Source organism: Myotis daubentonii, chromosome 19, assembly GCF_963259705.1.
Source record: "Myotis daubentonii chromosome 19, mMyoDau2.1, whole genome shotgun sequence".
NCBI lineage: Eukaryota > Metazoa > Chordata > Mammalia > Chiroptera > Vespertilionidae > Myotis > Myotis daubentonii.
Genome location: NC_081858.1, coordinates 13,075,597 through 13,101,060, shown reverse-complemented (window position 1 = coordinate 13,101,060; position 25,464 = coordinate 13,075,597). Strand labels below are relative to the sequence as shown.

At 48.0% G+C, this 25,464-nt stretch overlaps 2 protein-coding genes across 14 annotated transcripts in view; both read left to right on the top strand.

Annotated features, from left to right (window-relative positions):
* Positions 1-21,082, top strand: part of MPHOSPH9 (M-phase phosphoprotein 9) — a 42,177-nt gene extending 21,095 nt beyond the window's left edge. For 5 of the 8 annotated variants that reach the window (XM_059676912.1, XM_059676911.1, XM_059676910.1 and 2 more), the window contains 11 exons: positions 2,486-2,533; positions 3,406-3,470; positions 7,730-7,831; positions 10,940-11,074; positions 11,452-11,627; positions 12,687-12,830; positions 13,607-13,727; positions 14,450-14,553; positions 15,156-15,391; positions 15,673-15,741; positions 18,281-21,082. In XM_059676912.1, the coding sequence (XP_059532895.1) occupies positions 2,486-2,533; positions 3,406-3,470; positions 7,730-7,831; positions 10,940-11,074; positions 11,452-11,627; positions 12,687-12,830; positions 13,607-13,727; positions 14,450-14,553; positions 15,156-15,391; positions 15,673-15,741; positions 18,281-18,391 (1,311 nt within the window). In that variant the 3' untranslated portion in view covers positions 18,392-21,082. Of the gene's footprint in view, positions 1-2,485; positions 2,534-3,405; positions 3,471-7,729; positions 7,832-10,939; positions 11,075-11,451; positions 11,628-12,686; positions 12,831-13,606; positions 13,728-14,449; positions 14,554-15,155; positions 15,392-15,672; positions 15,742-18,280 lie in introns of those variants that run through there. The other 3 variants (XM_059676909.1, XM_059676913.1, XM_059676915.1) reach the window with 3 other exon arrangements.
* Positions 21,083-23,124: 2,042 nt separating this feature from the next.
* The window catches only part of PITPNM2 (phosphatidylinositol transfer protein membrane associated 2), a 99,956-nt gene continuing 97,616 nt past the window's right edge, over positions 23,125-25,464 (top strand). For 2 of the 6 annotated variants that reach the window (XM_059676377.1, XM_059676370.1), the window contains exon 1: positions 23,126-23,458. The gene's annotated coding sequence lies outside the window, so the exon portion shown is untranslated. Of the gene's footprint in view, positions 23,459-25,464 lie in introns of all 6 variants that reach the window. The other 4 variants (XM_059676372.1, XM_059676376.1, XM_059676378.1 and 1 more) reach the window with 4 other exon arrangements.

Sequence of the window (25,464 nt, the reverse complement as noted above, 5' to 3'; positions counted from 1 at the left end):
GCTTCCGCCCTGTCCCCCACTGACCTGGGATTCAGTCTGTGCTCCCACGGTTGGGAAGGGGTCATCTACTTGCCATTTGCTCCCCTTCCTCAGGCCCTGCTGCGGCTTCATTCGAACCTTCCGCCTGAGCTGTTACCTGTGTTCTCTTTACTGGCTCCATGGTTAATAGTGGGACCAGGATAAAAAGGAAACTGTGATAAATCTGTCTTCTTCTTTTTTTTTTTTTATTGTTTAAAGTATTACAAAGGGTATTACATATGTATCCATTTTATCCCCCCGCCCTAGACAGTCCCCTAGCCTCCCCTATCCCCCAGTGTCTTATGTCCATTGGTTATGCTTATATGCATGCATACAAGTCCTTTAGTTGATCTAAATCTGTCTTCTTTAACCAGGAGGCTCACGTAGCTATTTTTAAATAAGTTACCTAATTATAATATACTTTCAGGATGGTACCTTACTCTGTGGAACTAATTTACCAAGGAATGGTATGCAGCAATTCGAGACAGAACAATGCAAATACACTTTAATCTTTTGATCAATGGGCATTGACTGATACTACTTTTTTTTACTTTTTATTTTGAAATAACTTTAAGCTTACAGAAAAGTTGCAAGAACTGTCATTCCTTTCACCTGGGATCTGATGTTAACATGCTGCCATATCTACTTGCCATGCACACATCATCTTTTTCTCTCAGGCATTGGAGAGTAGGTCATAGACATCGTGCCTTTTCCCTCCAGCTTTCGGAGTGTATTTCCTGAGAACGAGGGCTTCCCACTCAGAGTCACAGAGCAGTCATCACAGTGAGAAATCCAGATGGTGCAGTCACGTCTGCCTGTTCCTGCATGGCCTTGTTCCTAGCCCAGGGCCACACCTTGTCTTCACTTCTCCTGGATTTTCAATTCCTTTGATCTGAAACTGTGTGTCAGCATTCCCCTATTGTGACTTGGCATTTTTTAACCCTCATTCAAGGATATTTTCCCATTGATTTTTAGGGAGAGTGGAAGAGAGAGGGAAAGACAGAAATATCAATGTGAGGGAAATACATCGATTGGTTGCCTCCTGCATAAGCCCCGACCAGGGCCCAGGCCAGGGAGGAGCTTGCAATCAAGGTACCAGACCTTGACCAGAATCGAACCTGGGACCCTTCAGTCCGCAGGCCCACCCTCTATCTACTGAGCCAAACTGGCGAGGGTGTGACTTGGCATTTTTGAAGAGTATGGGCAGTTACTTTATAGAGCAGTGGTTCCCAACATTTTTTTGGCTGTGCCACACTAAGCATCTCTAAAATCCTGGTGCCCCCTTGTGACACATAATTCTTATTATTCAAAAAGTGAACTCCTAGTCACGTGGAGGAAGCCTAAAAGGCCATTAACTCGGTCTAAACAAGCATCCATGAAAGAGAAATAAAAGAACGAAAGGACAGTTGAAGTATTGAGGAAAAAATCACTAAGAAATTGTTAAGACAATAATAATATGGCCCTGGCTGGTTTGGCTCAGTGGATAGAGTGTCGGCCTGTAGACTAAAGGGTCCCGGGTTTGATTCTGGTCAAGGGCACATGACTGGGTTGTGGGCTCGATCCCCAGGATGGGGCGTGTAGGAGGCAGTTGATCAATGATTCTCTATCATCATTGAAGTTTCTGTCTCTCTCCCTCTCCCTTCCTCTCTCTGAAATTGATAAAAACAGTTTTGTTTCAACAATAATATGAAGTGCTATGAAAAAATAGCAAATAAAGCTTCAAGACATAATAAAGAACTGAAATGCATAAATATGTCACAGTATATATTTACTAGTGCCCTGGTGCATGGATTTGTGCACATTGAAAGGAAATTAATTAGAAGGTGGCTGGCAGGGTGGGACTGGGAGAGATAGGCCCTAGACCCAACCTCCCACAATCCCTCCCCGGGCAGTGCTGCAGCTCGAAGGGTGTCTGCATAGTGAGTGGGGTTCCCTCCGGCAGATGGGGTCCCTTGGCCTGGCCTGTGGAGATTGGGCCAAATCCAGCTCTCCGACATCCTCCCAGGGGTCCCTGATTGCAAGAGGGCGGTTCTCGGGTGTCGCACCCCGGAATCAGGCTCCCTCCTCTCTGGTCCCGGGGTGCGACACCCGAGAACCACCACTGCCAAGGCACCGCAGTTCAGCAGCTCCTGTGTTGAGCGTCTGCCCCCTGGTGGTCATTGCACGTCAAAGCTACCGGTCGGATGGTTGCTTAGCCTTTTACTAGTATGTATATGTGTGTGTGTGTGTGTGTGTGTGTGTGTGTGTGTGTATTCTATATGAGGTCCCTGAAATCATAAGAAATGCAAAAAAATCACTATTAATAACTCATTCTCAAATTGTCCCCCTTAAAAATTAAATTGCCCCCTTAAAAATCAAATTGCCCCCCTGTGGGGCGTGTGTCCCACATTGGGAGCCACTGTTATAGCATATCCTTTGGTGGATATTATGTTTAATTTTCTGGTGCAATTCTTTGTTTTTCCTGCAGCTTTTAGGAGAGTATGAGTCCCTGGGAAAAGAACACGAAAGAGTGAAGGTAATAGTGGTTCATTGCTCATGTTCTGGGCTGTGGTGGAGGCAGGGCACTGGACTGGAAGCCAAGGGCCCTGGCCTCCCCCCTGCTCCCCTACCCTGTCCCCCGTAGCTGTTGGCACTGACTTACCCTCTCTGGGTCAGTAGGCTTGCTTTTAGATATCTACCCTGTAACTCACAGTCTGGTGGATTTGTTAATTTAACAAATATTTATTGAATGGCTGTTGCATTTGAGGTGAGATGAAATTTTTAGAAGTGTAAGATACCATGCAGATGCAAATAATTAATGCTATTTAAATATAAAGTTTTGTTTCTCAAAGCATTGGCTTTTTGTGGGGTTGAACTTATTATGTTTGAACTCTCGATTAAAGCTCTGTTGGGAAACTACCATTTGCATACAGTGAAACCCATAGCGGTGCTGTACGGGGACCCCAGTATTTCTGCTGTGTAAAACGCAGCTTGAGATGATTCAAGGTTAGTGAACAGGCCTGCCCAGCCCGGCCACCAGGAATTCTGGGGGTCAGGGGCCAGGCCGTACTTTGAAAACATCATCACCACAGGGATTTTTTTTGCCATTTACTGAGACTTCAGTCAGGTTTGTGGTTAAAATGTGTCCATTTAACACTGGACCGTTTCCAGCCAAACAGGGCACACGGCCCTCCCGGCCCCACAGCTGTCTGTGAGCCAGCGTCCACTCACCCATCCTCTTCCGGGAGTTCGGTCTGTGGCTTGGTGGAGGCCATATGTGCTGAGTATCTGCTTGATTTTCTTTGTAGCTCTCTGGTGCAGCCTTAGGTTTGTTTTGTATTTTTAAATAAAAGGACTACATTTGAATACTTAACTTCAGTTTTCTGAACTTTTCCTTTATTTTCATAGGATACATTAAATACAACCGAGAACAAATTGCTTGATGCACAGACTCAGATTTCTGATTTGAAAAGGTAAATGCATTGTCTTACTAATCAAACACTTCTGATTGTTTTCTTAGCACTTAAATAAGTGTCTATTTGAAAGTGATGAAAAGAAAGTTTTCCTTGAGGATTTGAAAGCATTTTGAGATTAGATCTTATCCTAATCTTTCTGACATAGAAATACATTTGATATTAGCCAAAGATTTTTAAACTTTTTTAAAAAATTGATTTCAGAGAGGAAGAAAGATGGAGAGAGAGAGAGAGAGAGAAACATCAATAGGAGAGAGAATCATGGATTGGCTGCCTCCTACATTGCCCCTACCGGGGATCGAGCCCACATCCTGGGCATGTACCCTGACTGGGAATCGAACCGTGACCTCCTGATTCATAGGTTGACACTCAACCACTAAGCCACACTGGCCGAGGTAGCTGAAGATATTTAAACGATTAGAAAATATCGGTGGTTGGTCCTAAGAGGTGCGCATTTCCCCAAACATTATGTATTTTCACAGGATAGATAACATCCAGATGATATTAAAACATTGAAAAGAATTTTAAGAAGCAGTCTAGTTCTCTGAATATTTTTATGCTCCCCCAAAAAACAGCATTCCCACCTGTTTGTGGTCATCTACTTTCTTAAAGACCTGTCTTGGGGACTATATTCATGACCTGATTTGCTTAATTAGGTAGGAATAGAGTCAGATTGTCCCAGTGGCAAATGATTCCATATTTCTAGTTGGCTTTTAAGCATGTTTCTATATTTGGGGATAGTAATGTCCTTATTTGGAGATTTTTACCGCACTGTTTAGGACTTCCCGCAGGGAGGACAGGAATGCTGCCTGGCTTTCTCTGCTCAGTCAGCTCCAGTGTTAGCGGCCTTATCTGAAGTTCTTTCACACCTTCCTTGCAATGGGAAAGGTAAGAATGTGAGTTTAAAAGATGAGATGAGATGAGAGAAACCAAGATGGCGGCATAGGTTAACGCCGGAGTTTGCTGCTTTGAACAACTACTTCAAAAGTGAAACTAAAACACGGAACGGACATCACCCAGAACCACAGGAACGCTGGCTGAGTGGAAGTCCTACAACTAGGAGGAAAGAGAAACGCATACGGACACTCAGAGGAGGCGCAGTGCTGAAGTCAAAATCTGAGGTGCGGAGTGCGCGGAGCGGGCTGGCGGCGGAGGGCGCGGTTGTTGTTTTCAATCGGGAGGGAGTCGCAGACTCTGAGCACCAGATCCGGGCGAGTCTTTAGGGACCCAGGCTCAAACGGGAGAAGCGGACTGTCTGGCTTCGGTCAGAGCGAGTGCAGCTTTCTCTCCGAGCTTTGCAGCGGGTGCTGGGACTCAGAGAGGCAGAGCCCCTGGGGACAGGACTGAGAGCCGCCATAACTGCTCTCTCCGGCCCACCCTGTTGATCCTGTGCGACCCGCCCCGCCCAAGCCCTGCACAGAGGCATTTGCCAGATAGCCTCAGGCAAAGGCTAGATTAGCACCTCCCTAGAGGACAGAAGTTCTCTCACTGCTGACACAGCTGATTCTCATAGCCACTTGGCCTGGAGGTCAAACCCTCCCTGGAATTAGCTACAACAATCAAGATTTATCTATAAGACTGCGAACAAAGACCACTAGGGGGTGCACCAAGGAAGCATAACAAAATGTGGAGACAAAGAAACAGGACAAAATTGTCAATGGAAGAAATAGAGTTCAGAACCACAGTTTTAAGGTCTCTCAAGAACTGTTTAGAAGCTGCCGATAAACTTAATGAGATCTACACGAAAACTAATAAGACCCTCGATCTTATATTGGGGAACCAACTAGAAATTAAGCACACACGGACTGAAATAACGAATATTATACAGACGCCCAACAGCAGACCAGAGGAGCGCAAGAATCAAGTCAATGATTTGAAATGCGAGGAAGCAAAAAACATCCAACCAGAAAAGCAAAATGAAAAAAGAATCCAAAAATGCGAGGATAGTGTAAGGAGCCTCTGGGACAGCTTCAAGCGTACCAACATCAGAATTATAGGGGTGCCAGAAGATGAGAGAGAGCAAGATATTGAAAACCTATTTGAAGAAATAATGACAGAAAACTTCCCCCACCTGGTGAAAGAAATGGACTTACAGGTCCAAGAAGCGCGGAGAACCCCAAACAAAAGGAATCCAAAGAGGACCACACCAAGACACATCAGAATTAAAATGCCAAGAGCAAAAGATAAAGAGAGAATCTTAAAAACAGCAAGAGAAAGAAACTCAGTTACCTACAAGGGAATACCCATACGACTGTCAGCTGATTTCTCAACAGAAACTTTGCAGGCCAGAAGGGAGTGGCAAGAAATATTCAAAGTGATGAATACCAAGAACCTACAACCAAGATTACTTTATCCAGCAAAGCTATCATTCAGAATTGAAGGTCAGATAAAGAGCTTCACAGATAAGGAAAAGCTAAAGGAGTTCATCACCACCAAGCCAGGATTATATGAAATGCTGAAAGGTATCCTTTAAGAAGAGGAAGAGGAAGAAAAAGGTAAAGATACAAATTATGAACAACAAATATGCATCTATCAACAAGTGAATCTAAGAATCAAGTGAATAAATAATCTGATGAACAGAATGAACTGTTGATTATAATAGAATCAGGGACATAGAAAGGGAATGGACTGACTATTCTTGGGGGGGAAAGGGGTGTGGGAGATGTGGGAAGAGACTGGACAAAAATCGTGCACCTATGGATGAGGACAGTGGATGGGGAGTGAGGGTGGAGGGTGGGGCGGGAACTGGGAGGAGGGGAGTTATGGGGGGGAAAAAAAAGGAACAAATGTAATAATCTGAACAATAAAGATTTAATCAAAAAAATAAAAAATAAAAAAAAATAATAAAAAGAAAAAAATAAAAGATGAGATGAGGCCTGGCCGGTGTGGCTCAGTGGTTGAGCTTTGACCCATGCACCAAGAGGTCACTGGTTCGATTCCCAGTCAGGGCACATGCCCGGGTTTGCGGCTCGATCTCCAATAGGGGATGTGCAGGAGGCAGGTGATTGATGTTTCTCTCTCATCATTGATGTTTCTATCTCTCTTCCTCTCATTCCTCTATCTCTAAAAATCAAAAAAATTTTAAATAAGTAAGGAACTCTTACCTTAAAAAAGAAGATCAGCCCTAGCTGGTTTGGCTCAGTGGATAGAGTGTCGGCCTGCGGACTGAAGGTCTGAGGTTCGATTCCAGTCAAGGACACATGCTTGGGTTGCAGGCTCGATCCCCAATAGAGGGCATGCAGAAGGCAGCTGATCAATGATTCTCCATCATCATTGATGTTTCTATCTCTCTTTCCGTCTCCCTTCCACTCTGCAATCAATAAAAATATATAAAAGTAAATAAAAAAATAAAAGCTCTTGAGCAAAATATGTTATTTAAGAAAAAATAAAAATAAAAAAGAGCGTTGGCCTGTGGACTAAAGGATCCCGTGTTCAGTTCTGGTCAAGGGCACTTACCTCCATTGCAGGCTCCTCCCTGGCACAGGCCCTGGTCAGGGCATGTGCAAGAGGCAACCAGTCAATGTGAGAGAAACATATTTCCCTCTGTCTTTCCCTCTCTTCCACTCTCTCTAAAAATCAATGGAAAAATATCCTTGGGTGAGGGTTAAAAAAAGAAAAAAAGATCAGATGAGGACATGTGCAAAGTTTAAAAGAACAAAGACTGCAAGACATGTTCAAAACAATTAATTGGCCACAGTACTTATTTTCTGCTGGTAACTTGAAAATAGGCTTTTATTCTGAACATGGCACAAATTCAATGAGGTGCATAGTTTAAAATTAGGAGTTCTTTTTAATGGCTCTGTTATTGGGAATTAAGCCTGCTTCCTCTTGTGTGGAAGTGTTACCTGTATATATTTCATGTGCTTGGATGTATACATATTAAACATGTTAGACTTGCAGTTTATTTGAATATTTGAATTTATTTTATATTTAGTTTATATGTTGTATGTTTTGATCTGTAGTCAAATTTATAATTTTTTTTTACTTGCTAGATTAAGTCCATCTATTTTGTTCCTTTTCCTTCAATTGTAGGATGAGTGCTCCTCTGTAGAGTTGAATGCACTTTCCTTTCTACTTACTCTCCCTTACTTTGTCAGCTTTGTAAAGTTAAATGGTAGAATTTTACTGGGAAAAGGTTTATGGACTTTCAGCTCCTTTGTCTCCCCTTTTCTAGAAGGATCTGTTAAATCAGTAATTTGTAGTTGAGCTGTTTAAATTTGTTGAAATGTACTTACATTTATTTTATTGCTTTGAATCAGAACGATCTCAAAACTTGAAGCTCAGGTCAAGCAAGTGGAGCATGAAAATATGTTAAGTCTTCGTCATAATTCTAGAATTCCCACGGGACCTTCACGTGCCAAGTAAGTTACTTTGTTTAATCTCTGCAAAGCTAGAAATAGGTGCGCCCTTCCATCTAGCTCAGAAGCTCCTCTGTCTGAACCATGAGAATGTCGGGCTGATATCACGGAGAATCTAGATGTGTAAGAACATCTTGTTATCAGCCAGCACACAAGCTCCTGCAGAGGCATTTCCCGGAAGGAGGAAGGAGGAGAGTCGGGCTGGGAGCGAGGAGGGAAGGGTGTTCTTGTTTTTCACTCTGCCCAGCTGTGTAACCTTAGGCAAATCTCTGAATTTTTTTGGAGCCGAGTTTTATCATCTGTAGAAACAGGGACATTGGGCTAAAGTCTCTCAAACGGTCTTTTAGCCCTAAAAGACGAGGTATTTTCTCCGCACGTTAGTGGAGAGACCTGTGACTGTAGATTTTCATTAGCTTGTGTGCATTTTTCTTCTTAGTTTTTCAAAATTAGCTTTGCTGTCATCTCAGCATTGTCTTTTTAAAAAATATATTTTATTGATTTCAGAGAGGAAGGAAGAGGTAGAGAGAGATAGAAACATCAATGATGAGAGAGAATCATTGATTGGCTGCCTCCTGCACGCCCTACACTGGGGATTGAGCCTGCAACCTGGGCATGTGCCCTTGCCCAGAATCGAACCTGGGACCCTTCAGTCTGCAGGCTGACGCTCTATCCACTGAGCCAAAGCGGATAGAGCAGCATTGTCTTGCTGATACATTTACAGAATACGTTTCCCATGTTAGAATTGGTTTTTATGATTTTGGGGTAAATAGTACTAATGACTAGATCATAACTTTGTAACTATGGTTACTTGAAAAAGATTGTTAAATTGTGAATTTTAACCTAAGTCATAATTGTCAAATGAGAAACTTTTCCTAGATCTTTGCTGGTAGAACATAGTGAATTATTAAAGAAAAAGTATGTAAATAACTGAAATTGAACATTGAGAGAACAAACAGTAGCTTTGGGGAGAGTGAGAAGGGAGAGGCACTAGGAGACCCCACTTGTATCTGGAGTGTCCACTCTGAAAATCTGAGTGAAATGAAGCGAAGAAGCAAGGTTTTCTAATGCGGATGGTTGGTGCCTGAGTGCTGTCTGCAGGCTGGAAATTGTTTATATATTTAAAGAGAATAGGAACCAATAAAGAATTAGCATCCGGAATATAAAGAACTCCTACAAATCAATGAGGAGAAGACAACTTCCTCAGTAGAAAAGCAATCACAGGATATGAGCAAGCAGCTCACAGAAAAGAAACCTAAATGGCTAATACAAATGAAAAGGTGCTCATTTCACTGGTAATCCAAAAAATGCCAACGAGAACAACAATGGGAGGCCACTCACACCCTCAGACGAGCCAGCCTTCAGATCTAATGGTGAAGTTGGGCCAAGGTGTGAAGAGACAGGAACCAAACTGCTGGCTGGGCTGACCATTGGTACAGCCAGAAGGGGGTGATTCGTCAGCATCCAGTGAGATTGCACACCCCGAACTCCACTCTTACAGGTTTACCCGAGAGGAATTCTTACACCTGTTCACTGTAGCATTGTTGAAGGGCAGTCCATTGGAAGGGAAGCACAGCCACCACCAGGAGGGCGGGTGCGTGGCTTGTGGTATGTCCGCCCTTTGGGTGGGTAAGACGTTGGTGCCTCCTGTAACACAGGGATTAACCTCCAAGGTGATGCTGAGCAGAAACAGCAGCACTGCAGGGATGTGTGCATTGTAACTTGGATGTAACCTAAAAAATACAAGCATACCATGTGTCTCTGTTTTATAGCTACAAACAAGTAGGGTAAGATGCTAGCAAAACTGAGTGTGGGTGGGTGCTTGTTAATGGTATTCTTTGTAATCTTCTAAGATTGTTTGACATGTTTTTTAATTTAAAAGTTGATGCCCAGCTGGCATGGCTCAGTGGTTGAGCATGGACCTATGAACCAAGAGGTCACGGTTTGATTCCCAGTCAGGACAAATGCCCGGGTTGTGGGCTCAATCCCCAGTGTGGGGCATGCAGGAGGCAGCTGATCAATGATTCTCTCTCATCATTGATGTTCCTGTCTCTCTTTCTTTCTGAAATCAATAAAAATATATATATATTAAAAAGTTGAGAAAAAGGAATGACTGGGGTTAAAATGAAAATAGGTAAAAGAGGCAACTCCTAAAAAGTGTTACAGGGAAGGGAGCAAAGAGAGAAGGCAGGCGTGGTCTCCTGGTCTCTGGGTTCTCTCTGGAGTGTCATGCGAGGTTATCTTTGGCAGTCTAGGCTGGGCTGAGCAGTTAGAGGAGAGAGGAGAAGGCAGGGGACAGTCGCCCATTACAGAGAGCTCTGTTGCCAGCCGTGTTGGGTGTCCGGCTGAGATGGTGAGAGTGATTTTGTAATGACACCCCATCTGCAAAGCTCAGCTGTCGGAGTGAAGACACTGAGAAGCGAGGTCAGTATCGTCGTCCAGGCCGAGGTGCTGGCTGCCTGAAGGCGAGCTGGGAAGGGAGTCGGGGTGCACCCCAGGGTAGGTAGAGAGGGACTAGAGAATCTGGGAGGGGTTGAGATGCAGGAGAGAGGAGGCTGAGCTTGCGCAGGGCGCGAGAGGAGTCTTTGTAGGATCGGTTCCTGCTGAGACCAGGCTGCTGGTGCTGGAGGAGCAGGGCCAGGTCCGCGGAGAGGCCAGGACGGCCTGTGCGTGTGGCCTTCCCAGTACGAGAGCAGAGAAAGTGTGGAGAAAAGGAGATCAGTTAACTCATTAAAATGAAAACACTTTTAAAAGTTGGTTCTTCCATTGTAGTAGTTCCGTTTCGAGCGTTCAATAGCAGAGGGTGACTGGCAGAAAGGTCTGTCCCGGGGCTGGCGCGGGAGGCGAGGGCACCCTCCACGGGGGTGTGCGGGGCTGTGCGGGCATGTGAGCCCCTGAGGCTCAGTTATGATCAGCAGGAACAGAAACGTGAAATAATGCAGCTCAATCTTAGAACCGAGATGGAGAATTCACACGTCGAGAGACGCTGCATGTGGTTTGTAAATTTCCGTGGAAGCGTGGACGGAATCTTTTGAAGCCAGGTGTTTTCATTTGTGCTCAGTTTAAATGGAAGCACAAACCTTGTAATGCCCACAGCACTCCTCACCCTCACAGCACACTGGCCACCTCTGACGTCAGCAGGCGGAAATGGCTGATCCCGGGGGCAGAGTATTCGATCTTCACCGGCCAGCCCCTGGATGTGCCCGACAGGACCTCAGTGAGCACGCTGGAGGAAACAGGCGTTCCTGGGTGAGATGACTGTCGAAGGCCGTGTTTAGGGACTGCTGTGTTTTCCTAGAGCCATCTCCTTGTCTCCTTAATGTCTCAATTTTAAGCACCTAATTTTTATTTTACTTTGAGAGACTAGTGCTCTCTGGACAGTTCACTTTCGTAGCCTGTGCAGAGCTTCCCCTCTTGTGCTCCTGGCACATGGGAGAGAGAGATCTTGTCTCTTCCCTTTTTATTGGGCACTAACCCCCCTTGGTCTCATTTAAACTCACTCAACTCCCAAAGGCCCCACCTCCAAATAGCATCATGCCAAGGACTGAGGCTTCAATATGAATTTGGGGTGGGGAGGGCACCATATTCAGTCCATAGCACTGTGTGTCTTACAATTATTATTTAAGGTACCATTCTCCTCCGGAAAAGGATTCTTCGCCTGGAAGTTCACCAACAAACTTACTGATAAAAAAACAAAGAGAGACTTCAGACACATCAATCATGAGAGCTTTAAAAGAACTTGAGGAAGAAAAAATATTTAAAAATTGGGGCACACAGACAGAGAGAGAGGACACTTCAAATAGTAAGTATTTTATACTAGAGGCCCGATGCACAAATTTGTGCATGGGTGGGATCCCTTGGCCTGGCTGGTGATTGGGGCCAGTTGGGACCGTATCACCCAGTCCTGATCGAAGCCAGCTGGATAAGGGGAGGGACCACGGGAGGTTGGCCAGCTGCAGGAGGTTGGCTGGGGGAGTGCACTGACCATCAGGTGGCAGCTCTTGCATTGAGCATCTGCCTCCTGGTGGTCAGTACATCGTCATAGTTACGGGTCAAGCCATCAACTGGTGGTAATGGTCGCTTAGGCTTTTATATATATAGATAGATCATAGAGATACAGGTTTTTTCTCTTTCCCTGTAACTATATTACTTTCTCTTTAAAATGGAATTCCCCCAGTGATGAAATAAAAGGTTAGTTTATTGCTGCTTCAGCCCCATTTCATAGATAATCAAATCCCTAGTGAATAATTTATCGCAGTCATGGCATAACATGTGCTTTTTATAAAAGCAGATTATGTGTTAATTCTGATTATTAAAGATTTCTGTGGCATTCTCAACGATATGTGGAAAATTTCCGCATCAGTTTGTCTTACTTGCACACGTCAGAAAGCTGTGACAGACGCCTGGTGTTTCTAGTGAGTGGGGCATCCTGCTCTGCCTTTCTAGGCTCCCGAGCACCCAGCAGAGGGGCAGGGGCATCTTCATGCTGGTTTTCATGGGTCCAGGTACTTGCAGCTCCTCTCACACTTCCTCTCTGCTCACTTGGTCAGGTCTGGTAATCACATCATTGACATCTTCAGTGTAGCATCCAAAACTGTATCTCCTAGTAAATAAATTAGTGACCTGCTTTCTAAAAATAAACTCTTGAAAAATCACCTTGAATTGTAAACGGAACCGGAATGAAGGCATTATAAACTCCCACATTTTTTTCATCAGGCATCTTTATCTATAACGTGTGCTTTTGCAAATAATCGTTGTGACCTACACAGTGAGAAGAATTGCTTTCTGGTGAACATCTGTTAATAAAGGCAGAGGACTGAAGCTGGGTGTGTCTTGCTGATTTTTTTTACGCTTGCCTCAGAATTAGCAAATCCTCGACAAACTGAAGCGACTGTCGGTGCGAGTCGGTCCCCAGAGAAGTGTGCCCAGCAGAGACACAGGAGGCTGAACTGTGCACAGAGGTCGTCCTCCCTGCCGCCTTCCAGCCGCAAGCCCAGCACTCCAAGTAAGAGCTGGGGTCACACCTCCAGGCTCGGGTGCCACTCGAGCCGCACACTCCGACACACTCCCCGTCTTCTTTACACTCTCCCTTGCACTGGAGATGCTCTGAATACAGGCCCCTAAATATGACCTACGACCTTTTCCAAGAATAACATATCTGACTGCACAGATGCTCGGACTGTAACTGAGAAAATGATAAGTTTATTGCATGAGATTGTTGGTGTGTCCAGCAAATTTTTGCAACTAATACCATTGCACAGTTTTTGAGAAAGTTGATAAATATCTAATTAAACATTAACTCAAACATGAATGGAAGCCAGCCTGCAGAGCGATGCTTCTTTGCATGCATTTACCTAAGGTTACCTACACTAGTCACCTTTCTCTTCAGCCAATGGCAGGGATGGTTTTCAGGTCTGAACACTGGATTCCCGTGTCCTCAGTTTTCACTTTCATAACAGCTGAGGAGAGTCCTATATGGCTATGTGATAGGGAAGTCCACCGGGGCTCTGGCGTTTCCATCTTATTTCCAGTCCACTTCTAAAATCCTGAAAAACCAGTTTTGAGCCCGTGCCACAGCTACCGCCTGCTGTATAAAATGTTGGCTGTGGTCCCCTCTTGGTGTCAGGGTTAGGAATTATTTCATTTTTATTCTTCGTACTCTTATTTGTCTTTCAAAAGGCTTTCAATGAAATTGTATTTCTTTGAAGAATATGTTCTGCCAATATAACACATGTATTATAGAGAAGGAAAAGAATATTTCCTCTTCGTTTTCTTCTATAGCGAAAAGAGAGATTATGTTAACACCAGTGACTGTGGCTTATAGTCCAAAGAGGTCCCCTAAAGAAAATTTGTCCCCAGGATTTAGTCATCTGCTTAGCAAAACCGAAAGCAGTCCAATTCGGTAAGTTCTCTAAAATTGTAGCATAAAATATGTATATTATTAATTTTTTTGAAAAATGTCAACTTATGCCTCTAGCTATCATTAGTTTTTCAGTTAATGGGAACTCTCTGGCTTTAAATCATATCAATGAATGTCATACTAAAAGTGAAAAATACTATAATACATGAAAATAGTTTGTAACGGTGTGACTGGCTACTCCTAAGTCCAGCACCGTCTCAGAGCCCCTTCCTCCCGGCTTTGGCTGTAGAACGATACGTCTTTGTTTTCCTGAAAAGGTTTATGGTACAAGATCGTGGGCTGTGCTGGTGTGGCCCTGGCACTGAGCGTCAGTTTACCTGGGCTCTTGAGAAGTGGCCTCACTGACGTGGTCAGCAGTGTGCGCTCCGGGGCGGCCCTGGCTCCTGCTGAGCCAGCCCCGGAGGCTCCTGGAGAAATCCCTCGAGCACAGGGCCTGTTTCCTCTTCTGTAGAGCAGGGATAACAGCTGCCCTGCTGGTCCCGTCAGGTGGGTAGGAAGACGGACAGGAGACCGCGGGCAATGCTGGGAGTCTGATTTGTACCAGGAAACAAACTAGATTTCAGTTTTGAAAAATTATCCGACCGGTTTTCTTTCTAAAAATATGTCAGTGTGTGAGTTACCTGGATGCCAGCTCGTCTCTCTAGTGGCGATAGGGAAAATCAGTTGACAGTGTTTTCTCACAAGTAACTTGCTTCATTCAATAGATTTGATATACTTTTGGATGATTTAGATACTGTTCCCGTGTCTACGTTACAACGTACCAATCCAAGAAAACAACTCCAGTTTCTTCCTCTAGATGACGCGGAAGGTATCTTTTCCTACAAAATTCTTAGCTTTGGTTTTAGTCATTCGTGTTGTGAGTTTCTGGTATCTCGCCACGGTTCTACATATTATAATATCCTGCAGTGACGTCCTTGGTAAATGAGCATTCCCGGCACTCCCCTGGGTCAGTGTGGGCTCCTCTGAGAAGCTGGGAACGGAGGGACGGGGCTCTCCCCACTGAATAGTCTCTGGTGTTAAGGCAGCCTTGGCTTTGGGGAATCTTTTTCTTTTTCTCATTTATATCTTAAGTTTGGAATAAAGATATAAGATAGTGTAGATGAAGTCACGTGGGTAGGCCCCTGAGAGGTTAACCTTTCGTGTTGCTATACACGTGCTGTTTAGTGTTAATCTTCTTCGTAAGCGCCCTGGAAGTTTAGGTTTATAGGCGTCTCCGGAGGCTCGTTTAGGCAGACTTCCTGGGTTCTGTGGAGCAGCAGCTCTGAGGAACTGTGGTGGAGGGCTTGGCCTTCATTGCTATTGGCCCGTAGCAGCTCTTTCCAGAAAGTGAAGGGGGAACTTACGTAGTGTGTATACGAGCTACTCGAAAACTTGATAAGAAATTAAAGGCATTTATTTTCTCTCTGACAGAAAAAAAATATTCAGAAAAAGCCACCGACACCCATGCAAGTCATAGCTCTGCCCCTGAACTGCCGCCGAGTGGAGCAAAGGGAGCCCCGGGGAGCGCCGTGGGGACGGGCGAGTCGGGCAGTGCACAGTGTCCGGCCGCTGGAGCTCGTGCCCACGACTTTGAGTACACCGCGAAAATTAGGACCCTGGCGGAAACGGAACGGTTTTTTGATGAACTTACAAAAGAAAAAGACCAGGTAAAGCAACAAAAAATTGTTTACCTCTTTTTCTGAACTTAATGCTTGTGGCTAAGGACTAGTCAGAGGAGTCAGTCAGTGACACCCGCCCCAGGAAGTTGCTGTGAATTTCACACCAAAGCCACACATGTGAGCCGAGCTGGTGCTGGGCATCATGACGGGGACTTAGGGAAGAGACGGACAAGGAAATAGGAGGCTGAGGTCTTGCCTTTAGCTCTGTGATAAACCCCGCCAGCAATGCGAGTTCTCCTGTCATTATTTAAGCCTTTTTGTGTTGACAGATTGAGGCTGCCCTCAGTCGGATGCCTTCAATGGGAGGACGAGTCACTTTGCAGACGAGATTAAATCAGGTGAGATGTCTCAGCTTCCGTCTGCTTCCAAGGCTGGCCGCCCTATTTACCAGATGGTTTTAAATCTTGCTTTTAGGCACGTGGACACAGGCGGTCAGAACTCAGCCTCTGCAGGAAACGTTTGGTGATCATAACATATTTCATAACTGCATGATTGCTTTCAGTATTAAAAACTGATTTTACCTTTGCATTTCAAGAAAAACGCACACTTATGTTTTTGAGAAACGAACGTGGGAGCATGCCGGGAGCCGGTCCATCCTTGCTGTTTCAAGGGACCTGGCATATATGGCATACGGTTCTTAATATGCTTGCTCACCTTCTTGGCGCTGTGTTTTAACCAAGGTCACCTCTCCGAGAAAGGTTGAATCCCCAGGTAGGGATTTTCCCCTGAAGTTAGGGAGGGAATAAAACCCCTCAACTAAGTGCCAGGCGGGTAATTAATCCCTTTAACTACGAACAATCATGCTTAAACTACATAATCTTTTCTCCCTGGAATGGAGATAAGGAACGCCCTAACCTTTGTAATAGAAATTGACAGGATTAGAATCAACTAGTATAAATACAGATGCAACAAGACAACAACAGACAGAATTTAGAACACAGAACTAGAGACAGAAGAACTTCGCTGGAGAGAGCATGCCGGAGGATCCTGGAGAGGGACTGGCCTCAGAGCCTAGAGACAGAGCCTAGCGGGAGAACATGGCAAGGGATCCTGGACTGAACCTGACTACAGAGATTGGCAGGAAAACCTGACTGGAACCTGGACACTGAACCTGACTGGAGAGCCTGGACAGAACCTGGCTGGAGAACCTAGCGAGGGAACATGGCTACAGAACCTCGCTGGAGATCCGGGCTAGAGATCCTGGCTAGGTTGCTGATCAACTGAACGCTGTCTCCATGTCATTCCTTCTTCGCCGACTCCGTCCACACCTTTGGGGACCCCTGGACCCGCTGGGGTTGGACCCCGGCAGGAGCACATGGCCCAGCTGTAGAGGAAGGTGTGGTTCCATCACAGCAGGAGGTGGGGCAGGCGCGTGGCCAAGGGTGAAAGTGCATGAAGCCAGGAGAGTTAAACTATTCTTGTGGCATCTAAGCATACCGGCCCCTGTGTGTCTCATGGAGCGGCCTGTCGGCTTCTCCGGGCCCTGGCTTCAGGGGAAGTTCATCACCAGGTTGCACTGCGACACCAGAAGGAAAATCGACACAGAACAGTCTCGGGCTCTTTCCAGGGCCTGGAGCCCTAACTTCTCCTTTTATCTGACTTTTAAGTCTTTTTATTGGTTTTGCTTTTCTGAAAGTTCTTATTTAATAATTTGTAAGACACAACACACAAAACTCTTCTTAATATAGTTTACTGGGAAAGCAGGAGAAATGTTGGTGCTCCGATCCTAAGTCTGTCTGAAACATTTGCTTAATACATGGTCGTGAGCTCTTAAAGTAAGACTCGAAGGGCTCTCGTTTCTGTTGACATACTGGGTGGTATGCGGAGCAGCTTATTCTTCTATTATTATTATTATTATCATTATTATTATTATTATTATTATTGCTGTAATCTTCCATTTGCCCACCTGTGTGTCAGAGCTCTTTCAGTTCCATAGGAAGCCAAGTGGCAGCAGGAAGGGCCTGAGGGTGCTTGTATGGGATTCCTAAGTGAAAAAGTTAAATTGGGCAACAAAGTAAATATGTGAAAAGCAGTCAGCCTCAGCAATGAATAAAAGAAAACCGCACATTTAAACAAAAGCATCAACATTGGCAGGTATTTTTTAAAAACAGTATCTGGGTGGGGGAAAGCCCGTCAGCACATCCTGCAGGTGGAGTGGAAGGCGTCCCGCTGCCCGGAGTGCGGCTGACGGCTGTCCCAAGTGGTCGGACTCTGCCTCCCTTTGGACCTGGCGCATTTATGTCTGGGAATGGTTCCTAAGGCAATCCTCACAGATAGACGCAAGGAGATACATTTAAGAATATTTATTGCAGCCTTATTTGTGATTGCTAAAATTAGAAGCCACCTAAATTTCTACCAGAAGATCCTAGGTTAAATATAGTACATCTGATGGAATGTTGCACTTAATTTAAAACAGTGTTGTAGAAAGATACAACAAGACAAGTTCGATTGAAAAACATTCGGAAGTAGAGATGAATTCTTTTTTAAATTTTCTTAAAGATGGGAGCACATCTGCAGGAAAACAGTGAAGAGAACAGTAGTCACTTCTTGCTTTTTGCTCATCTGTCTGTTACCTCTGGGGGAGGGCTGTGCTTTCTCAGCTCAGCCTGGTTGGTTAGGGCTCCCTCCCGTCCCTGTGTCACCGTGGCTGGAACCCCCACATCGTGACCAGACTGAGGAGACAACAGGGCAGAAGCGACTTGGGTGGTTGAAAAGTTGACTCACATTGTGCAGTTTAAAAGAAGTGACAAAGATGTTAACAAAATAGTCGGTTTTATGTGTATATTGTTCTTTTGCCAAAAGGAAGGCCCGTCTTGTGACTGGAGCCAGTGAACCTGGCGTAGATTCTAATGCCGCTTCTCCCGTCTTTCCGCCCAGGAAGCCCTGGAGGACCGCCTGGAGCGGATTAACCGCGAGCTGGGCTCCGTGCGCATGACGCTGAAGAAGTTCCACGTCCTGCGCTCCTCCGCGCACCTCCGCCCCGTGTAGCCATTAAACCAGCCGCTTCGTTTGCACTGACGTGTGATTAGCACTCGGGGAGGCGGAGCGTTTTCTACTGTTTGTAGCCCTTCACGCCGTAGTTCTACAATCATGACACTTGCTCTTTTATACTTCTAACGGCCACATACTTCCAAGATATTTTTGTTATGCTCAGGAATCTTGTATATTTTACTATTTAAAAAGTGTTATTTTTAAATAGTATATGTCTCCAGTTTATACCAAGAATAAGGAAGTGTGACTGTGGGAGGCAGCTGGTCTCTAAACAAATAGTGTTCATCCTTTTACAGGTACCTTCACACCGGTTTTGTAAATTTGTTCGACATCGTGAATATGATTTTTAAAAAAATTTTAAATAAATGCTTCAGAACAGTTTTCATAATGGTAGGCTAAGCCATGCTGAATGCAAAAAAAATTACAGCACATCCTGGATTTAGTAGTTCTGAGCTTTTAAAAGCGCTAATGCGATTCCTGTCTGACACATTTGTCTTAGAGTGAATATTAGATTAGTCATAACGGCAATATCGGCAATAATGGGACGCTGGCAAGCTTTCAAAACTGCATGGATAACTCATTTTGTTTCCTTTAAACTCTATTATTTGTAAGGAAGAAAATAGATGTAATTTTCTAATTTTGTCATATATATGCTTTTCAGAGAAAGTTAAACAATTGGAGGGCTGTAGTCCCTGCCCATCATTCTGAATGTAACTTGTGTCCCGCCCTTGACCATCAGTGATAGATAAGCTTTGATGAAGTTCAGGGACCACCCAGTGAGGCTGTACAGGGAGCTCCCTTTCCTCCATGCCTGGGTGCAGCTGCCAGTCATCCTGCAGAGATTTGACCCCACCCTCCCATCCCCGCCCCGGAGAAAGGACTCCCCTAGTGGCTGCTGTGAGGGTGCCAGGCTAGGTCAGAGCAGCTTTGGTAGCGGAAGGGAGTGTGTGGATGGCTCTAGCTCCCCAGGAGCAGCTCCTGGGCAGGAGCACGGGCTCTGACGGCAGCTCTGGCAGCTGTGCATCTTGACGGCCGGTCAAGTCCAGGCCGCTCAGCTGCCTGCTTTTCAGTGGCCAGTCAGAACCCCGTGCCCACATGTTCACGCTCGGGTCCTGTCGATACACAGACTCACTCCGAGCTTTCAGTCGAGTCCCCTTAAAACGCTCAGGTGTCAGACTTGGTTCACGTCTGAGCTGCTTCTCCGCCTCACGTGGCTCTTGGTAGCAATTGGTTATAAAGCACCAAGCCAGCCGGCCCTCCATTAGGGGGTGTGGCTGGCTCCGGGCCAGGATCGCCAGTTCCCTCTGAGCGCCCCCTCCTGCACCAGGTAAAGACCAGCTACTCAGAATCACTCAGCAACTGAATCAAGTGCCTTTTGAAAAGCAAATCATTAGCTCTTACGTGAGCTGGCCCCCTCCTCTCCCTTCAGTAACTAGGACAGGGCAGCAGGGCTGAGCCTGGCAGACCTGGGCCACGCCCGGTGCGCTCGCCGGGTGGTGGAATGAAACTTCCATTCCGGGAGATTTCTGTCAAGTGCCTGGTGCTTAGTGTGATTTCAGTAAATAGCACATTTCAGCTTCATCCGGAGTGAAACGGGCCTTTCAAGTGGCTATTGGGTACTTTTTAAAATAGAAAAGTAGATTGTGTCCTAAGCATTTGACGTAAAAACTACCTTGGGCTGGTCGACATCTCCATGAGGTGGTCCAAGATGTTCTCTGCACCGCTTAGCCAAAAAAAAAAAAAAAGGTTTCATGGAGTTTGAATGAGCTTTCCTTTGGTATGTGGTTTTTTTAAATGACATAAAAAACTTGATAAGCTGTTGAGTGTAAGAACAAAGGCGGCACCTTTTCTTTGGTGCCTTGGGGGTTATTTGATATAAATATAGGCTGTTCTAAAAAGAAAAATTGCCAATGTAATGAAACTCCTGGTCCTTGGAGTGTTCCATAACTCGACATCTCAAGGTGATGGCCAGGAAGGCAGGGCCACTGCACGTCGGATGAATGAATTAAGATTCATTTATGCTCCCCTTTTTAAAGTAGAAAAGCCAGGTGCTTTGCTGAATGCTGTTTGAATTCTGAACTCTGCACTAATATACGTAGTAAAACTCAACATTTTAGATATTTCAAATATTTTTCATTAAATTTTAACATGTTGTGAGTCTGTAAGAAGCTTTAAAAAATAAATGTATACCCAGAGCTCTTCAGGGGTCAGAGGTAAACCCCGCTGAGGGGCTCTCACGGGGCTGAGGGATTCGCAGGGTCCGAAGGAACCGATTGCGACGCACAGATTTTGCAGGCGTTTGATAATACATTAAACTGCACCGGTGTTCTTAGGCCCTGCATTACCAAGCTCTTCCCTTCTGATGTGTGTTTTCATTTCAACAGACCCTCTCAGAGAGGAGGAATCAAGCCATAAGTTTGCACTGGCTGGACATCATGTACCGTGTCACCACTATGACTGCAGACTTCAAAGATAATCATGTTTTACAATTTCACTGTAACAGTGATGAATAATGAGGAGGACTCTCTTCACGAAGTGCCACTGACAGTTAGACAAAGCCAAGTGCTCATTGTAGCTGCTGTTCAATGTCCTCAAACATTGGAGGGATGGAATTGTAAGCTCCACGAGAGCAGGGACCATCTCTTCATTCTTGCAAACAGGCACTCAATAAATATTTGTGGAAATGAACTGTCTGGAGATATTACTGTATTCACATCAGCTAACTATGGGGTGTTTTTAAAATAGTCGTTGATTTCAGAGAGAAAGGAAGAGAAACATCAATGATGAGAGAATCATTGATTGGCTGCCTCCTGCAACCCGGGCATGTGCCCTGACTGGGAATCGAACCCCAGCCTCCTGATTTCATAGGTCGATCCTCAACCACTTAGCTAGACCAGCCGAGCCCATGGTCTGGTTTATGATGGTGTTAAGTTCTCTATGAGTTACTGCCAGTGAGAGCAGCCATGGCGGGGTCAGGGTGATACCTGTCCAGGTGCTCAGTTCCGACTGGCAGACGGGCAGAGGCCTCACTCAGACCGGTATGCGCTCCGGAAACCCCTCACTGGGCCTCAGGGCCCCTCCTGGCAGCCGGAAGGAGCTGAGGGTTTAGGGTTTGTTGGGACACCTTCGCTTGTCTCAGATCATCTTCACACCAGAGTTTGGGGCTGAGTTGTGTCACAGTGGCTTTCCTGGCCCGTTCGGTCCCAGTTCCAGTTCAGTCACCGGGCGGGTGAAGAGCCTTGGTGGTTTTGCCCTGCCCGCCTTCATCTGAACTCACCTTGGCCTGCTTGAACTCTAGCCTGACAGGGACAGATGTCAACGTCAGAAACATGCAAACCTGTGGAGGATTTTTGTGAGTTTATTTGAGCCAAAACTGTCAACAATTGCTGAGAAGCAAACTCAGCGGATTGAGATCATGCTCCAGGGAATGGCAGTTTGCACCTTGTTTTACACTTTATAATTGGAAGAGGAGGCATCTGTGGGCTATGTGAAATCCACTGGAGATAGATCAGGGAGGAGGGAGAAAGCAAAACGGGAAACTTCTGGGATTGGATAAAAAGTAAAATGACAGACCCTTCTTTTACTAGGTGGGTACAAGATAGTTAACAGTCAACAATGAACTCAATGACAGTGAGGGGTCTCCCCAGAGCATTGCCTGTGTTTTGAGGGGTCCAGGAAAAGGAAAATTACTTGGACATTCCAACGATACGTTATCATAGATGCAAAAAGACGACAGACAGGCTCAGATAAGGTAAAGATCAGGGAAGATACCGGCCTAGGACACGACTACCCACCATAAACTGCTTTTCGTTAAAAAAAAGTGGCTGTGTCAATCTATGAACCAGGAGGTCACTGTTCAATTCCCTGTCAGGGCACATGCCCGGGATGTGGGCCAATCCCCAGTGTGAGTTGTGCAGGAGGCAGCCAATCCATGATTCTCATCATTGATGTTTCTATCTCTCTTCCCCTTCCTCTCCGAAATTAATAAAAATACATACGTATTTTTTAAAAGTTTCCATCTCACACCATCCTTTGTAGTTACTTTAGGTCTCAGTTTGTAAGGCCTCCAGCAGTTGGACCTCAGCTCTTGGCCACCAGGCCCCTCCCTGCCAATCCCCACACCACCGTGTCTCTCCCATTTCACCCGTCCCCTCCCCGGCGTTTTGTTTTCCAATTGAGGGTCCAACCAGGAGGGAGCCTGGCGATGAAGCTGTTTCTGATCCACTCCCAGTTTCTTATGGAGCTGGGGCTGAGCCTCCTGCATTTTCACTCTTTTGGTCTAGAGTGACTCTAGAACACACTCGATGCCATGTCTTAAGTCTGGCCTGTGGCTGACAGCTGCCCCCACATCCAGGTCCCGGCTTCAGGCGAGCTCGCCCGCAGCGTCCCTGCTGCCTATGGAGTCCAGGGCCGTCCGTTCCCCTAGGTTTGTCATTTCACTCCTGCAGGACACGATTGTTATGATCATCGTTGTTTCAGCCATGGAGTGACCATGCCCGCAGACCTGCTGCTCCTCTGCCCGGCGCCCTTAGCCAGGCCGGGCAGGCGGGGCTGACGGTGTGAGTCCTGCGCTCCAGGCGGCCCCGCCGGCAGGGCCCTGGGGACGGGGACCGCGGGCAGCGCCGGCTGAGCCCGCGCGGGAGCCCACGCGGCCGGGTCCTTCCGGCGGAGGCGGCCCTGCCCGGCCCGGCGCCGCTCCCCGCGCGGCCTGACGGAGGCGCAGCGCCGCCGAGTGAGGGAATGCGCGGCGGCCGGGCGCGCTCGGGCACAGCGGCCGCTGGGGCGCGCGGGGAGCGGCGCGCCGAGAGCTGTCCAGCCGCCCGCCCGCCCGGAGCGCGCAGACCCCGACCGCCCGCCCGCCCGCACGTGCGCCGCCCCCGCCCCGCCGGCGGGAGATGCCCGCGGGGGCCTGGCCGCTCGCGCGGGGGCAGCTGGCGGCGGCGGCCAAGGCGCGCGGAGCCGCGGGGCGCAGGCGGCCCGGCCGGGGCCGCGGGGCCGGCGCCTCCCCGGCGGCGTGAGCGGCCCAGCGCGGCCGGAGAGGACGGAGCGACGCCGGCCGAGCGGGTGAGTGTCTCCGCGGCGCGGCCCCGGCCCCGAGGACCCCGAGCGCCGGCTGCGCGGGGAGAGGCCCGGCCCGGCCGCCCGCGCGGGAGGGTGTGGCGGGCGCGGGGGTCGCCGTCCCCCCGGATTCCGGCCCCAGGTGCTCACGTGCCCCTTCCCGTCGGGGCCGCTGCGGGGCGAGGACTCCCCTCCCCCAGCGACCAGTGTCGCCGCGGCCGGGGCAGGTGCGCGCAGCGCGGGGCCTGCCTGGAGGAAGCGGCGGGCGGACCTCGGCCCAGCGCCACCGCTTCCCCTCCTGCCCCGGCCTCGCTGGTGGGTGTCGGGGCCTGGACTTAATGAGGGTCCCCCCGCCCCAACCTGCCCCATCTCCATCCCTGCTGTCACCTGAGCTGCCCGGAGCGCCTGCTTCTCGCCCACCCACCCCTCGCCCTTTCTCACCGGGCCCGGGCCCAGGGGCACGGGGAGAGGAAAACTTTCGCGCCCCCTCCCAGGAGGCGCCCTAACCCCCCCCCCCCAGAAATCCACAGGGACCCCCTAAGTCAACACGGCGGGCTTGCAGCCGAAACCTCCTCCAGGCGTGTCCCCAGCCCTGTCCCTTCTCGGGGACTGGTGGTCCCCGCCTAGAAATTCTGGGTCCCTCCTCCGCACCCCGTCCCTCCCTCTGAAGGAGGGCGGGCGGCTCCCCAGTCTCCGGCCTGCTTCCTCTCCCCACCCCCCGCTTCTTCGGAGGCCTCCTCAGAGCATCTTTCTCGGCCCACTCCCAGCTCTCCCACCCGCACTGGGAGGCCCTGCTGATAAGACAGACGCCCCTTTTCTGGGGGGGAAGGTGGGAAACGCTCCCCTCTGGTCTGCGTCTCCCCCAGCGCCCTCCCTGCGCTCACTCCCTCTGGGCTGTGTCCCAGGCCATTGTTTCTCTGATCGCGCCCGCCCTCCTGGTTTTATGGCGACTTTGGTGGCTGGTTTATGTCCCTGCTGGACTGTGAGCTCCCGCGGGGCAGGTGTTTCATTCAATCCCGGTCCCCGCCCTGGGCCAGATGGAGTGGACGCTGTCCCCCTTCCGTCCTTCTGTGAGGAGCCTGGATGCTGTGGTGGGAAGGTCCGCAGCCCTCTCTCTCTCCGTGAGCTGGGCAGGGCTGTTTGTCCTGTAGGGAGTGACTTGCCAAAGGACTGGGACAGTACATGCTCTGCTCGGACGGCAGGCACAGGCCCCGGGTCCCCAGGGCGGTGCGTGTGGAGTGGGCTTTCTCTCTGGCCGGCTGCACTGTCTGCCCCGGAGGCCGGAGGGGAGAGGCCGGGGCTGTGGGAGTCAGGGTTCCAGCCCTGGCTGTTCCATAGCATCTGTACAAGCTGAACTAAGTCCCTTGCTTTCTCTCTCCTCTTTTTTATTTTTATTTTTGTTGTCAATCCTCACCCGAGGATATTTTTTCCCATTGATTTGTAGAGAGAGTGGAAGGGAGGGAGGGAGAGAGAGAGAAACATTGATGTGAGAGAGACATATGGATTCGTTACCTCCCACACGCACCCCTGGTACGTGCCCTTGACCGGCAATTGAACCCATGACCCTTTGGTGCATGGGGCAGTGCTCTAACCACTGTGCCACCGGCCAAGGCCACTTGGCTTCTCTGGGTCTCGGTTGGCCCTTCAGGATCTGGGCCCCGCCTCCTCCCCCTTATCAGCGCTTCCGTATCAAGACCCGCTCGCCTCCCCGGGTAGAGTGCGTCCCTCCACCTTTTGCCCCTCATTCGATTTCCAAGCAGAATGGCAGTTAGGGGCCAGCCCATGAGGCTGGGATCCTGGGGGTCGGTGCCGAGTCACGTTTTCCTGGACCTCCTGTCCCAGGCCTGGCCCACGGTGGGCGCTCAGGAAAGCGTCCCTCAGCTACATGGCGGGAGGGCGGCCCTACTTCCTTTCCTCCCGGCCTGGGGGCCTGTGTTAACACCAGGCAGATGGTCTCCGAACCGGCATCCATCCGGCGAAGCCCCTGACTTGGCCTCGAGGAGATTAGAAGA